General features: G+C 36.5%; 1 protein-coding gene across 3 annotated transcripts; it reads left to right on the top strand.

The window, feature by feature from the left end:
- Nucleotides 1-355: 355 nt before the first annotated feature.
- Nucleotides 356-5,766, top strand: LOC121295346 (uncharacterized protein C8orf48 homolog). 3 transcript variants are annotated; one of them, XM_041219847.1, is made up of 6 exons: nt 356-434; nt 1,876-2,168; nt 2,340-2,480; nt 3,436-3,662; nt 3,949-4,128; nt 5,062-5,766. In XM_041219847.1, the coding sequence occupies exons 2-6, from the start codon at nt 1,913-1,915 to the stop codon at nt 5,164-5,166; spliced, it is 909 nt and encodes a 302-aa protein (XP_041075781.1). In that variant the 5' UTR covers nt 356-434; nt 1,876-1,912; the 3' UTR covers nt 5,167-5,766. The 3 variants fall into 3 exon arrangements, with proteins under 3 accessions (XP_041075781.1, XP_041075780.1, XP_041075782.1); XM_041219846.1 differs by lacking the exon at nt 356-434 and adding an exon at nt 1,134-1,248; XM_041219848.1 differs by lacking the exon at nt 356-434 and adding an exon at nt 1,138-1,248 and having other exon boundaries at nt 3,949-4,101.
- Nucleotides 5,767-11,886: the final 6,120 nt, after the last annotated feature.

Genomic DNA, 11,886 nt, shown 5'->3' with positions numbered 1-11,886 from the left:
TTATTAAGGAGTAGTTAACCTTCGAGGACAATTGAAGCCCTGTGGACCCACAATGGTTCAGTCAATTGATAATTATAACAGTTTCTTTCTCTCTTTTTTCGATGTCTATTAAGTTTAGTTTTAGTTTCATTTTCAACTGTAGTTTACTTATTTTTTTGTTTTGTTTTCCATAGCACACGATAATGGAAGACATTTAAATATAATAACCCACCCACTTCAAAACAGTAATTTAATATTACAGAGCAAATCCCTTTCTATTTCCACGACAGAGCTAACTTTACATCAGATATCACTCTGCTGTGACCTAGCTGTGAGAACGAAAACTGCATTTTACTTGAAAGGAGGAACAGAAAATCCGTGTTTGGTCTGCAGCACCGATTCTTTTCAGTCGTTGCACTGAAGCCCTTGCTGGTTTCCAGTGGCAACGCGGATTGGTAAGTGTTTTTACCAAGGCGTCTTTTACATATTATTAAAATATTTATTTGTGTTATTATTTTTAAACTAATATATTACGTCCATACTGGCTTCTCGTGGCGTTCAATTAATTAATAGTTGATTGGATTAAATGAATTATATAATCAAGTAATCAGTATTTAAAAATCCAGTATTTTATTTACTCTTAATTAGGAGCAAGGATGAATAAGTAAAACATCATTGTGCTTGTGTTGGTTTTGAAATTTTAGTTGGAATTTAGAAGCATCGCGCATAGCCTTTTGTAAAGTGCTACCAAATTTGAAATGACATTTGACAAAACTGGCAATACCTTGATATATATGTTTATAGTCTGAAATGAGTGAGAACCATATTTTGTAACAGAACGGTAACATCAAACAGCTTTTATATAAAGCAGTACGTAAAAAAATAATTAAAAAAAAAAAACATGATGTGCTCCTCTTTCAGTCTGATTTTGTGCAATGAAGCAAAAGGCTTTCCACAGGGACAGAATGTGTTGCGGTGTTTAGTGCCTTTCCTCATCTTGACACACGCTTTTTATACTTCACATTTACTGTCTTGAGAGTACATTTGCCATATGTGCAAAACTGTTTTTTTATAGTCTTTTTTTTTTTTTTTTTTTAATTCTCATTTCATTCATCTGCCCTCCATTATTCCAATTACAGAGGCCACACAACGTCGCCACAGAGTGGGAATAGAGTTGCCACCTCTGAGGTAGAAATGACAACGGGGCATCTGAACTGAAGGGCCCTTGTTAAAAGTTTGAACCCTGTAGAGACCCTAGTCAAACAATAGGTAGATAATGTTTCTATTAAATTATTGACAACCAGTTAATATTGTGCAGTGTAACACATATTGTCTTGACTTGTGCTCAGTTTAGGGGATTGGCATTGAACTGTTGCTGTATTCAACTTATCTACATGCATATGGAAGCATAAGATTAAAAAGGGAATAAGATTTAAAAAAAAAACAGGGGCAAGTGTATTGCAGTGCATAGTGGACCTGGAATGGTCTTTTTGTACTTACAATCATGAATTACTTTGCAAACCATCGTGTCTTGTACAAAACCTTGGTCAAGTAAAATCAGAAGGTGCAGCTGGCGAATGACAATTGATTCTCGCTTGACCATTTACCGTATCTCCAGTCTGTACTCACTGGCATTCCAAGATGACCAGAAGTGCTGGGAATAAAAATGAGCATGTTCCTATTGGATCAATAATTGTTCAGTACTAGCATGTATGGTGGTCTTTCTGTTTTATTTCCTGTATTTTATACTGTTTAATGTGTGCCTTCATTTACAAAACACCAACAAACAAGTCTTGCACATTGAAATGAAATGAAGATCCATTAAACCAACACTATAATGTTTAGGGTTTTTTTTCAACTACGTAGTCATAAGACATTTCTTGTTTTGTTTTGCAGGGTGTTGCAGCTATCTTAAATAAAGATACTCTGCACCATGACAAGTGAAACTGAGGCAAGTGAAAGACAAAATGTGTCTAGAAACTATGAAGATGAGTCTTTTGAGTCGTGGCCAATTTCCAACAACAGCAGCACTGTGAAATATCCTGGAGACTCGCTTGATCCCTGCTCTGTTGAATCTGAAAGGGCAGAGAGTTACAGCAGCAGTGAGTCATTCGAATCATACTGCTCTCATGAGGAGTTCAGTCCACAGACTGAGAGTAGATCAGCTTCCTCTGTAAAGGAATACCAAGGTAATTTAGCTTGTCAAAAATAACTATACCTTTGTATTTAATATCCTATGCATGTGTGTATAGATACATGCATTTTAAACTATATGTTTATGTCAAGATTAATAGTTTAGTTTTGAGTTAAATACATTGAACATGTCCCATTTACGTCCCCTTTTCCACTAACTGGATTAGATGAGGAGTCTGAGTCCTGTGACGATGCAGGGATCACAGCAGAGGAAGAGCTTGCAGAAAAATGGATGCGAGTTCTGAAGCATAAAGATTCCTTTTCGACTGTGACCCAGGCAAGGAGATCAAACGCTCCTCCCCAAAGAGGTATGTCAGAAATGTTCTCTGTAAATGTGGAGGGAATAGAGCAAGCTGGAATGTTTCAGAGAGCACCAGAAGTAACAGAGAGCTTATCCACACACATGCTTTAACAAGCAAAACCAGCCACAGCACTGTATACCGAACAATATGTTGAAATCAACAGAAATATCAATAGCTTTATGTTGAGTGCAATAAGTAACATGTTGTAACAATTATTCTCAAAGATCAAATACCAGTAATCAGCATTTACTCACTTGCTTCTCCCCCTCTGAAAGTTGCATGCGTTATATTTACTTTTTTACGTTTTATTTAATTTTTATATCTGGGGGCTAGCTGTTTGAGTCAGCCTCTTGCTCTTTAGCCATTCCCAGCTGTAACACGACTCGAGATTCAGTATATCTGATCGGCTCTGCTGAATAAATCAGCAATTCTACAAAAACGTGACATTTGTGCAGTAGTATAATGGTACATGCCTTGTAAGAACACCATTATTGATTTACTCCTAAAACAAAACAAAACAAACAAAAAAAAAAGTTAATGGTTTCTTTTTTCATTACAGCTTTTAAAAATGACACAGTTATCGGCACCAACACATTTTATTACTGTGAGCTTGTTATAATAGGAATCATATCAATGACTATTGATTGAAGAGCTCTTTCATTTTTCTTCATATTGTAATTTATTTAAGGAATAATGATATTGCTATGGCATGTAATGAGGTAATAATGGAACTCCGGAGTCAGTAACTCATGTTGCTAAAGGTCTTACTAAAAATAAATAAATAAAAAATGATGACCTGCATTGTAGTCTACATGTACAGATCATCGTTTGCAGTGATATTTTGATTCACCTGAGCAAAGCACAGCTTTACCGTGTAACATTGCAGCACATGAAGCATATGGAGTGTCTGTTATGTAATCTTTGCATGGCATCACACTGTTTCCTTTGTTTTTCTGGACAGATGTTCCAGAGCTTTTCCCTGAAGAGTCGAAAGCTGTGAAATCTTATTGCAGGGAGAAGATCAGGAAAATGAGACGTTGGCAGAAACGATCTGAGTGCTGCAGGCACAGGGAGCAGCAGCAGTCTCTACCAGGTTCAGAGCAGCAAGAGACAACATTAAACTGCAGGATCCCTGAGGAACTAGTTACCAGGTTACAACTAAAACACATCATGAAGATAGTGAAGCAGGTATGAGAGCTGAACAGTGTGCTGTACCAGGACTCCAAACATAGTTCAGCTGCCATGTACACGTCACTGTTGGGAAGGGTTAAACCACACTAAGGTCCATATTTTTGTGAATAGGGCACCAAGTGATTATAGTTGGTTTCTCTAATCTTATGTTTCCTTTGGTAAGGTAGTACTTATCAGGGTCTGTGAAACCAGCCAGCAGACTGAGCATTGTGATATGACGCTACTTTTAAAATTCAGTATTAATCACATTGTTTTTTTGTTTTTTTCCTTTGTTTGAATAAAGGCAACAGAAGTGGAGATACACCAGCCGTCAATGTGCAGTGCCTGTCTGTCTAAAAGAGCAGAACTAGCGAGAGAGAGCTTTATTCAAATAAAGAAGACCCAACTAGAGTCTGTATTGCTGCAAGAGAAGCTTGAAGAAAATCTCTACAACAGAGTATGTTCTCAGTGTTACAGCCCCACAGTAAGGCATCGGGCAACTAATAGGACGCTGGGCCTGATCACACCGATCTGCACTCGCGATTGGTTCTGCTTGGATCTATATCGTGGCATTCAGTAGTTGTAAACCTCACTAGCTTTCATAGAAACAAACCGTGTATAAACGCAACCGTGTGTGCAGCTCACACACATAATAGAAATATGAATTCTACACTGAAACAAACTCTATAAATAATAAATACATTTCATTTTAGGTTCACGCTACTTCTCAGGAAGATGAAGCTGTAAGCTATAAATCATTTTAGCGAGAAATTGGTTTGTCTTGTAGATTTTACCCGAAGCATTTTATTAATTTTATTCACTAAAACTGTATAATTTTTTTTTGACCCCCCATTATTATATATATATATATATATATATATATATATATATATATATATATATATATATATAGGGTATATATAATATGAATACATTTAAAGGTGTATACATTAAAGCTTTATGCATTTACAGACATTAATAAATAGGTAGTTATATTTTGGAATTCTGTCAATAATAGATCTGCAAGCCCTACAGTTTGGTGGTGATTATTGCATGTGATTTTAACACGACTGCAGCGAAACCTGTCCTTTTAGTGTGTCAAACAATCATTTTTATTTGATGAGACTACCTGTGAAACACCTGCCATGAGAATGTACCCAATTGTAATTAACTGCAGCGAGCCTCAATGAGAGTAGTTTGAAATGGTAATTCATTTCATCATGCTGATTGTTTGATACAGGGTCGACAGATAGTTATGCAGTGGCATGAAGGTCGTTGCTTAGTAATGAGCTCTGCATTTGAATTTAAGTGCACTGTGGAAATTGCATTGGATTGGATATTAAGTATTTGGTGCTGGTAATTTTGCAGTAAATTTTGATGGGCAAAAATATTACATTCTAATTGAATTGTGTTCTAGGATCCTATCTGCCTGGTCGGAGAAGTACTGAAAGACCTTCCGAAACTTTCTGATGACCCCAGCAAGATCTGGCATGCCCTGATCAAAAAGGAGCAAGTGGCGTGATGCTAAAGAACGGTTACGTGTTTGAAACAAACAGCTCTTTGGCAACCATTCCATTCACTGCATTAAAGAATGAGAACAACGTCTATTTGTACTAATTTGCACATCAACCCTGCCCAAGACCTGCAGCCTGGTAAACAAAGAAACCAGCAAGGCTTCTTCAGGACAGTACTACAATACTTGTATGTGTTGCAAAGACAATTTCTTAAACATGTTTTTTATGCTAAAAGTTTTGAAACTTCAAGTTGGAGTTTTATTTCCATTGCTGTACTTTAATGAGCTTTGTGAGCACTGTGCACATGTCAGAGGGTTTGTTTTAGAATTTCTGATGCAGCTGCTTAAACTTTCAGCAGGTTATTTGATTAAGAACATTGCCTTTATAAAAGGTGCCTAAATATAGCTCTAAATGGGATGGTCTCCTAAAGTTAATGCTGTCATGTAATGAAACCCAGTGAAGCTACAAATGTATTTAGTGTAATCTTTAATGGACCTTAGATGGTGAATCTGAACCTAAAATAAGTTAATAATGGATTTTGAGACAGTGCATTAAAGTATCGGGCCCGTATAATGAAATAATAAAGTTGCACGATGGCTTGTTTATTTAACTTTATTAAAGCAAAGTGTATCATCAAAAACAAGAAATGCAGGTCTAGTACCGGTAAATACTTAATTCTGCTGTTGTTCAACAAATCAAGTTTGCTGGTAAGTGCAGAAATGAAACACATTGTGTTTGTAGCCCAAAAGATTTATAATAATAAAAGTGTTTTATCTCGGTAACTTAAAAAAAAAAAAAAAAGATTTAATTCCTAACCCTCCGTAGTAGAACCTGTAAATTGACGCCATTATTGATAAATCTTACATTTTTCCAGTTTGTCATTGTGACAGAGAAACTGATTTAGTTGTGTTGTGATCCATGTGCTTAAATAACGTGCCTGTCCTGTTTAAACTCAAAGGCAGAGTAAAGAGCCAGGCAGCAGCAGACTAATTTAAAGTCAGTTATGTAATGAATTAGCATTCGCAGAGGAATAAATCACACATGTATGTTGATATAAACACTATATCAGCTGTTAGAAAACGCCTGTACATTTTTAAAGGTGTCTCTTGAGGTTTTGTTATTAGAGTAGGGTGTTTAGCTGCTGCGTAATGATCATTTTAAATGAACTGTATGCAGAACATAGCCCTCCAGTTTGATGAGGGGCTATCGCAAGAACCATAATCTTAACCAAAAACCAATCATAACCAAAAATAAAAATAATAATAATAATAATAATAATAATAATAATATATTATTATTATTATTATTATTATTATTATTATTATTATTATTATTATTAATAACGTTCCCTGTGGGGAGTGTCTTTGAGAATTGACCTTGAATTACTCGCCAGGCAACTGCGTTTTAATATAATATCCCGTCCATTATCAGCCAGTATTGTCCCTGGAGTGAACTATTTGATCATTCTAAGTATGCAAGTTCAGAGGTAAATAATGATACTAAAGTGCATTCCAAGAGAACATTTCTCTGATTTATAATATTTGAAGATGCCAGATGTTAAAAGACAGGACTCGAATAGAGCATGTTTTATTGCACTGTATTACTATTTATTTATTTATTTTAAATAACTTACCTATGATTCTTGTGTAACTTACTACAGTGCAGGCTCCTGCTGTTTCTCTTTCTGTTTGTTTGCTTGTTTGTTCTCAGTAAATTTGTGTCAGTAAAGAATTCATTATCTCAACAATCCATACCATCCTAAACCCCAGAGACCCAATTCTATTTTAGTCAAACAGCGCTCTGCACTCTATAACAGAGTAGGAGATACTGAAGGATTGAAGAAACAGAACCAGCAAGCAATTGATTGAATAAAAGGATCCTAGAAATACACTGAAAACTTTTTGCAACTTAAATAAGATTTTAAAAGATGACTAACGTTATTGCCTGTATTTATAATTACATTTCCTGATGACTCCAGTAAATGAAGGTGAAGCATGTTTGTAGATGTTATAATATTGTATAACTTTGCACATCTTTTTTTTTATTTAGAAAAAACTAAAATGGTGTGAGCTCAATTTTTTTTAAAAAAAGGCAGTCAGTAGCAACACCCATTTAGGAATGTTATGAAATTGGGATTGTGTTTAAGTTTGGCTGTTGTCTACACAAAGAAAAGCTTCCCATTTTCTGACTGCCTTTGACTTCTGTGATGAATGGCTATTAAACAAAGCACTAGTCATTTAAAAAACGTTCAATACCAGATTGCGTTTTTTCTCAATTCTTTTCACACTGTGAGGAATATGTGTTTAGACAGGGATAGGCATTAAGCTGATAATTAAAGGTAGACCAGTTTTAGAAACTGAAAACAAAAAGGCAGATGTATTTAGTATATCTTTGCATGTCCTTTATTGAACCTACCTAGTGGAATATAATATTCAACTTTTCATGCATACCTTTTTCCATTGAAACTAAACTAAAGGAATCAGATGCTGACAATTTAAAATGTAGCAATGCAAACCTGTGATGGAATTGCCTATTCCTGGACAGGCAGAAGAAAGCATTCCACATGTAAATGAAAATAAAGCAAGGGGATCTTTATAGTACTAGAACTCAGAGAGAAGCTAATTTTATTGTACTGATACATGATTGAAAACTCCAGAGTATGTGCAGTCATTTCAGTTACATATACTGGATATATTTTTTACATATAAATTGATACACAATTTGAAGATAATAATTAATAACTTGGTGACAGTTATAGTTACTGTATGCATTGTGCACAAAACCTCTATAAACTAGACACTGATCTGCAGTTATTTGGGCTAGGCATTGCCAGTAATCTCTGTTTTTTTTTTTTTTTGCATTAAAAAGAAAAAGCACAAACAATTTTAGAACACAAAAACACTAAAACGTTGCTAATCAAAGTATGTGGCATTTCCTAAAACTGTCCTGTTTACACCGAGGGTACAGTCAGTCCTTTAGATAGAGAATAATCCAACAAACAGCAATTCAATTACGATTTTTCTCTGTATAAAATAACAAGGCTCTTCAACATAATCCATTCCCAGAAATGTTAAATGGAAATGCACTATTCTCTAATCAGATTTAAATATGCAAAGCCAGCACTTAACATAGTGTATATATTTAAAAAATATATTACTCGTAAGATAGAATGTCTTCTGGAATTCATAGCAGCCGTAATGTTCTTGGGTCCCTTAAATATGTTTTAATTACCACGAGTGAAACGCATTGCTCTTGTTTGCAGTAATGAAGTCCTAGGGGGTTTGTTAAGGATTCTGCAGCCATCTACCTGCCGTGGTGCTCTGCTGTTTGTTGCTTTTCTGGTGGTCCTTCTCGTATTCTTCCTGTGCCTTCTTTTGTTTCTTCGCCCTTAGCTCTGACCTGTGGCAGTAAAAAGACACCAGAGATGTCATTATTACAGCAAAGGTCAGAGTCAGCACCACCACCAGTGCAATAATGGAAGAGGAGGAGTCCTCCGGGTGTGTTGAAACTCCTGCCTTGCCAGTGTAATTGGCTGAGGGGACGCTGGCCTGGCTGCTGCTTGTTGACCAGGGCATAGGCAAGGAGCTCCTCAACACCTTGGGCCTCATTGAAACAGTGTTGCAATGACACAGATGCAAATAAATTGACCATACATTGACGTGACTTGCTTTCAGTGCAAGAAAGCCAGGTGAACAAGTTGTCCTTTTCAAGCACCTTATTTGTAACTGGTGAGTCGTAAGCCAAAACTACAGTGATGCTATGTCCTGATAAGTTCGTTAGCTTATGGCTGCTTATGGCAGGGGAAGTTTTTTACTCAAAGCTTGCGCAGGACTTGGGTAAACAGTTCTTGCTTTTAGATATTAGTTTACTCGGAATGAAATTCTCTCTGCAATTGTCAGGCTGCCGCCCAGTTTATTATTACATCCAAAGTAATAAAGGGATCCAGGAGTTGCAGTTGTTTCATTGGAACGAAGTTCAATATACAGTCCACCTTTGTATTCTTTTTTATTGCTGTGTCAGCAGCAGGAGCATATTCGTCTCCAGCTTTCTGTGGGTCTTCTTTATTTAAATGTATTACACCTCTCCTTTAAAAATTAAAAGCAGCCCTGGAAGACTCTGATGAGCAATGCAGGATGAATTACCTGCAATGAGAAAAGCTCTGAGTTAAATTAAAGTTACATTCAGGTTGCCTTTCAGGTGTCAGATTAGCGTTCATCAGAGGTAAGCTGCAGAGGATTGAAAAGCTCTGGAAAGAATTGTCTTCATTATTACATTGCTTTGTAGGTTTTAGATCTCATATGTCTGAGAAGGGACGAGTCCTCAGGGGTCTAGCATTCTCTTTCAAAATGCGTACACGAATCTACGTACACACAGAACAGAACCTCCTTGCATTCTCACACACACTGTGCAGTGCATTGAACCCATGCAACCAGTCACACAGCACTGATTGGACACAAATTTTTCATGGCACCACGTGACATGCAACTTAATTTGCATTTGCATGCAACTTCATTGCTTGAAGTTGCAAATCAGAATATAGGCTTTTTGAGCCATGTGAGAAAAATGGCTGCAGTCAGAGATGCAACTGGATCAGTGTAATGTCTGTACATTGAAAAATGGCATTGCATTCATGATTTATAGTAGCAATACTGATCATGCGTTGCACTCCAGATTGTGACGTGCTGCTTCTTTATGGTGGCTTCAACACACTACTCTTAAAGAAAGCATAGCATAGGTGTACCATTATAATATCAATTATCAGACCTCAGCATTACCTGCAATGGCAACACAATGAATCTGGAACAAATATTGCAGAGTGGACCTCCTGCAGCGGTGTTATGATGTCACCATGGAACTGCCATGGTTTGGTTGTGTATGTATATACCATAGCACACGTTGTGAATGTTACCACTGTGGTGTTACTCTACCAATGGCTTACTGCCCCTTTGTACAGAACCATTGCAATGTTCAGTGTTAATCAGGGCTGGGCACTTCTTGCCTAAGGGAGAACCTTTGGTTTTTAGAATTAATGATTGGTAGCATATGACTCAGCCCCTCACAAAGTGATGGCTGCCAAGTTGGTAAATCAGCTCATATAGAAAGAAAAAAAACCAAATGGATCAATGAAGAAACTGAGCTTAGAAAAGCATGTGGACAATGAGGCAGTGAGAGCTGGCCTCATTTGAGGTGCACAGTTAAGGTAGACTGTGTGCTTGATCCAGACTTTCTAAACAAAGTGCTAAAGTGCGTATCCAAAGTGTATTATACAATGGCAAGGGTCACCCTCCTTCTCACTAATATGGGCAATGTGATGTCATAGCCATGACCATATCTCTTTAAACCTACTTCTGTTAGTTGTTTTTAATTTCAAATGACCTCATAGCCATTGCATAATTGCAAAATTTCACTCTGGGGGGTGTGTGTGTGTGTCATTGTTAGACATCCCACAACGACACACGCCCTGTCACGCTATAGTGTTTAATTTAACCATAGTCAAAACATGGTAAAGCACATGTAAGCAAGGTAAATCACAAATGAGTGTGTAAACTCCATTGCTAACCAAAGCATGATAAATGCATAGTTCAAACACATGGTAAACCTGGGCAATTATTTCAATGAGATTTTCATGTTTTCTTTCAGTAATCTGTACTTTATTATTATTATTATTGAAATCAAATTCTTAATTGTACACTAAAACATGAGTCCAGACACATGTGATACTTCCCGTCCCTAAATGTGTGTTTAATAATTAAAACAGATCATTTAGACAAAAGGAATTAAGAGAAACCTAACAGAACCTCTGAGTTACTTTGATTACAATTGAAATATGACAATGCTATTAATAATAATAATAACAACCTGACAGCCATCTTGTTTTATAAAACAAACATTTTGACATATTTGTGTTCCATTGTTACTGGGACAATAACTACCAAGTTTGGAGTTTGTTGGTCAAACAGTGTTCAAATAGCAGCAGTTTGCTGTTAAGGGCGCGTTTCGTTAAAGTTTGTGGCAGCCATTTCGACATTAAGATTTATCACAGCTAACACATTTAACCAAACTTGATGCGGGTTTGGATGCTGATGATATATGCCAAGTTTCAGATCAATCACTTCACCGGTTCCCAAGAGAAGATTTAGAAAGGTTTTATTGAAAAATGCGTCACGGTGCCAATTGCAAGGACGCAGCAGCAAAAGTTTTTCAGCATCTGTCAGCCAGTGTATCCAGCTTGTTCCCTGCCAAGTCAGAACCTGATCAGTCACACATCTTCCAAGCAGCAGCAGTTTAAAGTTTTGGAAGAAAAAAAGGAAAAAAAAAATAAATAAAAAAAAACTTTAACAATAGCAATAAGCTTCCCAGCCTTTGGCTTGGGAAGCCTAATAATAATAATCCATTACCGGTGCCTACTATGGATCAAACATAACGCTTTGCTGCTGTAGCTATGCCCTATTATTTTCTACTCTAGCTGCCTCGGCACCAGCCTTTATTTTTAAGCTCAAACACAATCTAATTTACTCCCATTTACCTGTTCAAACTGCATTTAAAAAATAATCTACTGTGGCATGTATCACCATTAGCTGTGATAACAGCATAAAATAATAGGTTTATAAGTGTCCTTTTTACTGGTAGAAGAAGCTGCAGTTATTAATGGCAGTATATTAATATGAGCTAGAAATGTTCCGTGTATTTTGCTGAATGAAAGAATTTTGGCACAACCTTGTGCACCA

The sequence above is a fragment of the Polyodon spathula genome, chromosome 20, assembly GCF_017654505.1.
Source record: "Polyodon spathula isolate WHYD16114869_AA chromosome 20, ASM1765450v1, whole genome shotgun sequence".
In the NCBI taxonomy this organism is placed as follows: Eukaryota; Metazoa; Chordata; class Actinopteri; order Acipenseriformes; family Polyodontidae; genus Polyodon; species Polyodon spathula.
Note: the sequence above shows the minus strand (reverse complement) of the source record. Positions and strands in the feature narration are given on the sequence as shown.

Coding starts and splice junctions, on each gene's coding strand:
- LOC121295346 (XM_041219847.1), top strand. CDS start 1,913: ATGACAAGTGAAACTGAGGCAAGTGAAAGACAAAATGTGTCTAGAAAC. Junction 2,169..2,339: donor CTCTGTAAAGGAATACCAAG/GTAATTTAGCTT, acceptor TAACTGGATTAG/ATGAGGAGTCTGAGTCCTGT. Junction 2,481..3,435: donor AAACGCTCCTCCCCAAAGAG/GTATGTCAGAAA, acceptor TTTTCTGGACAG/ATGTTCCAGAGCTTTTCCCT.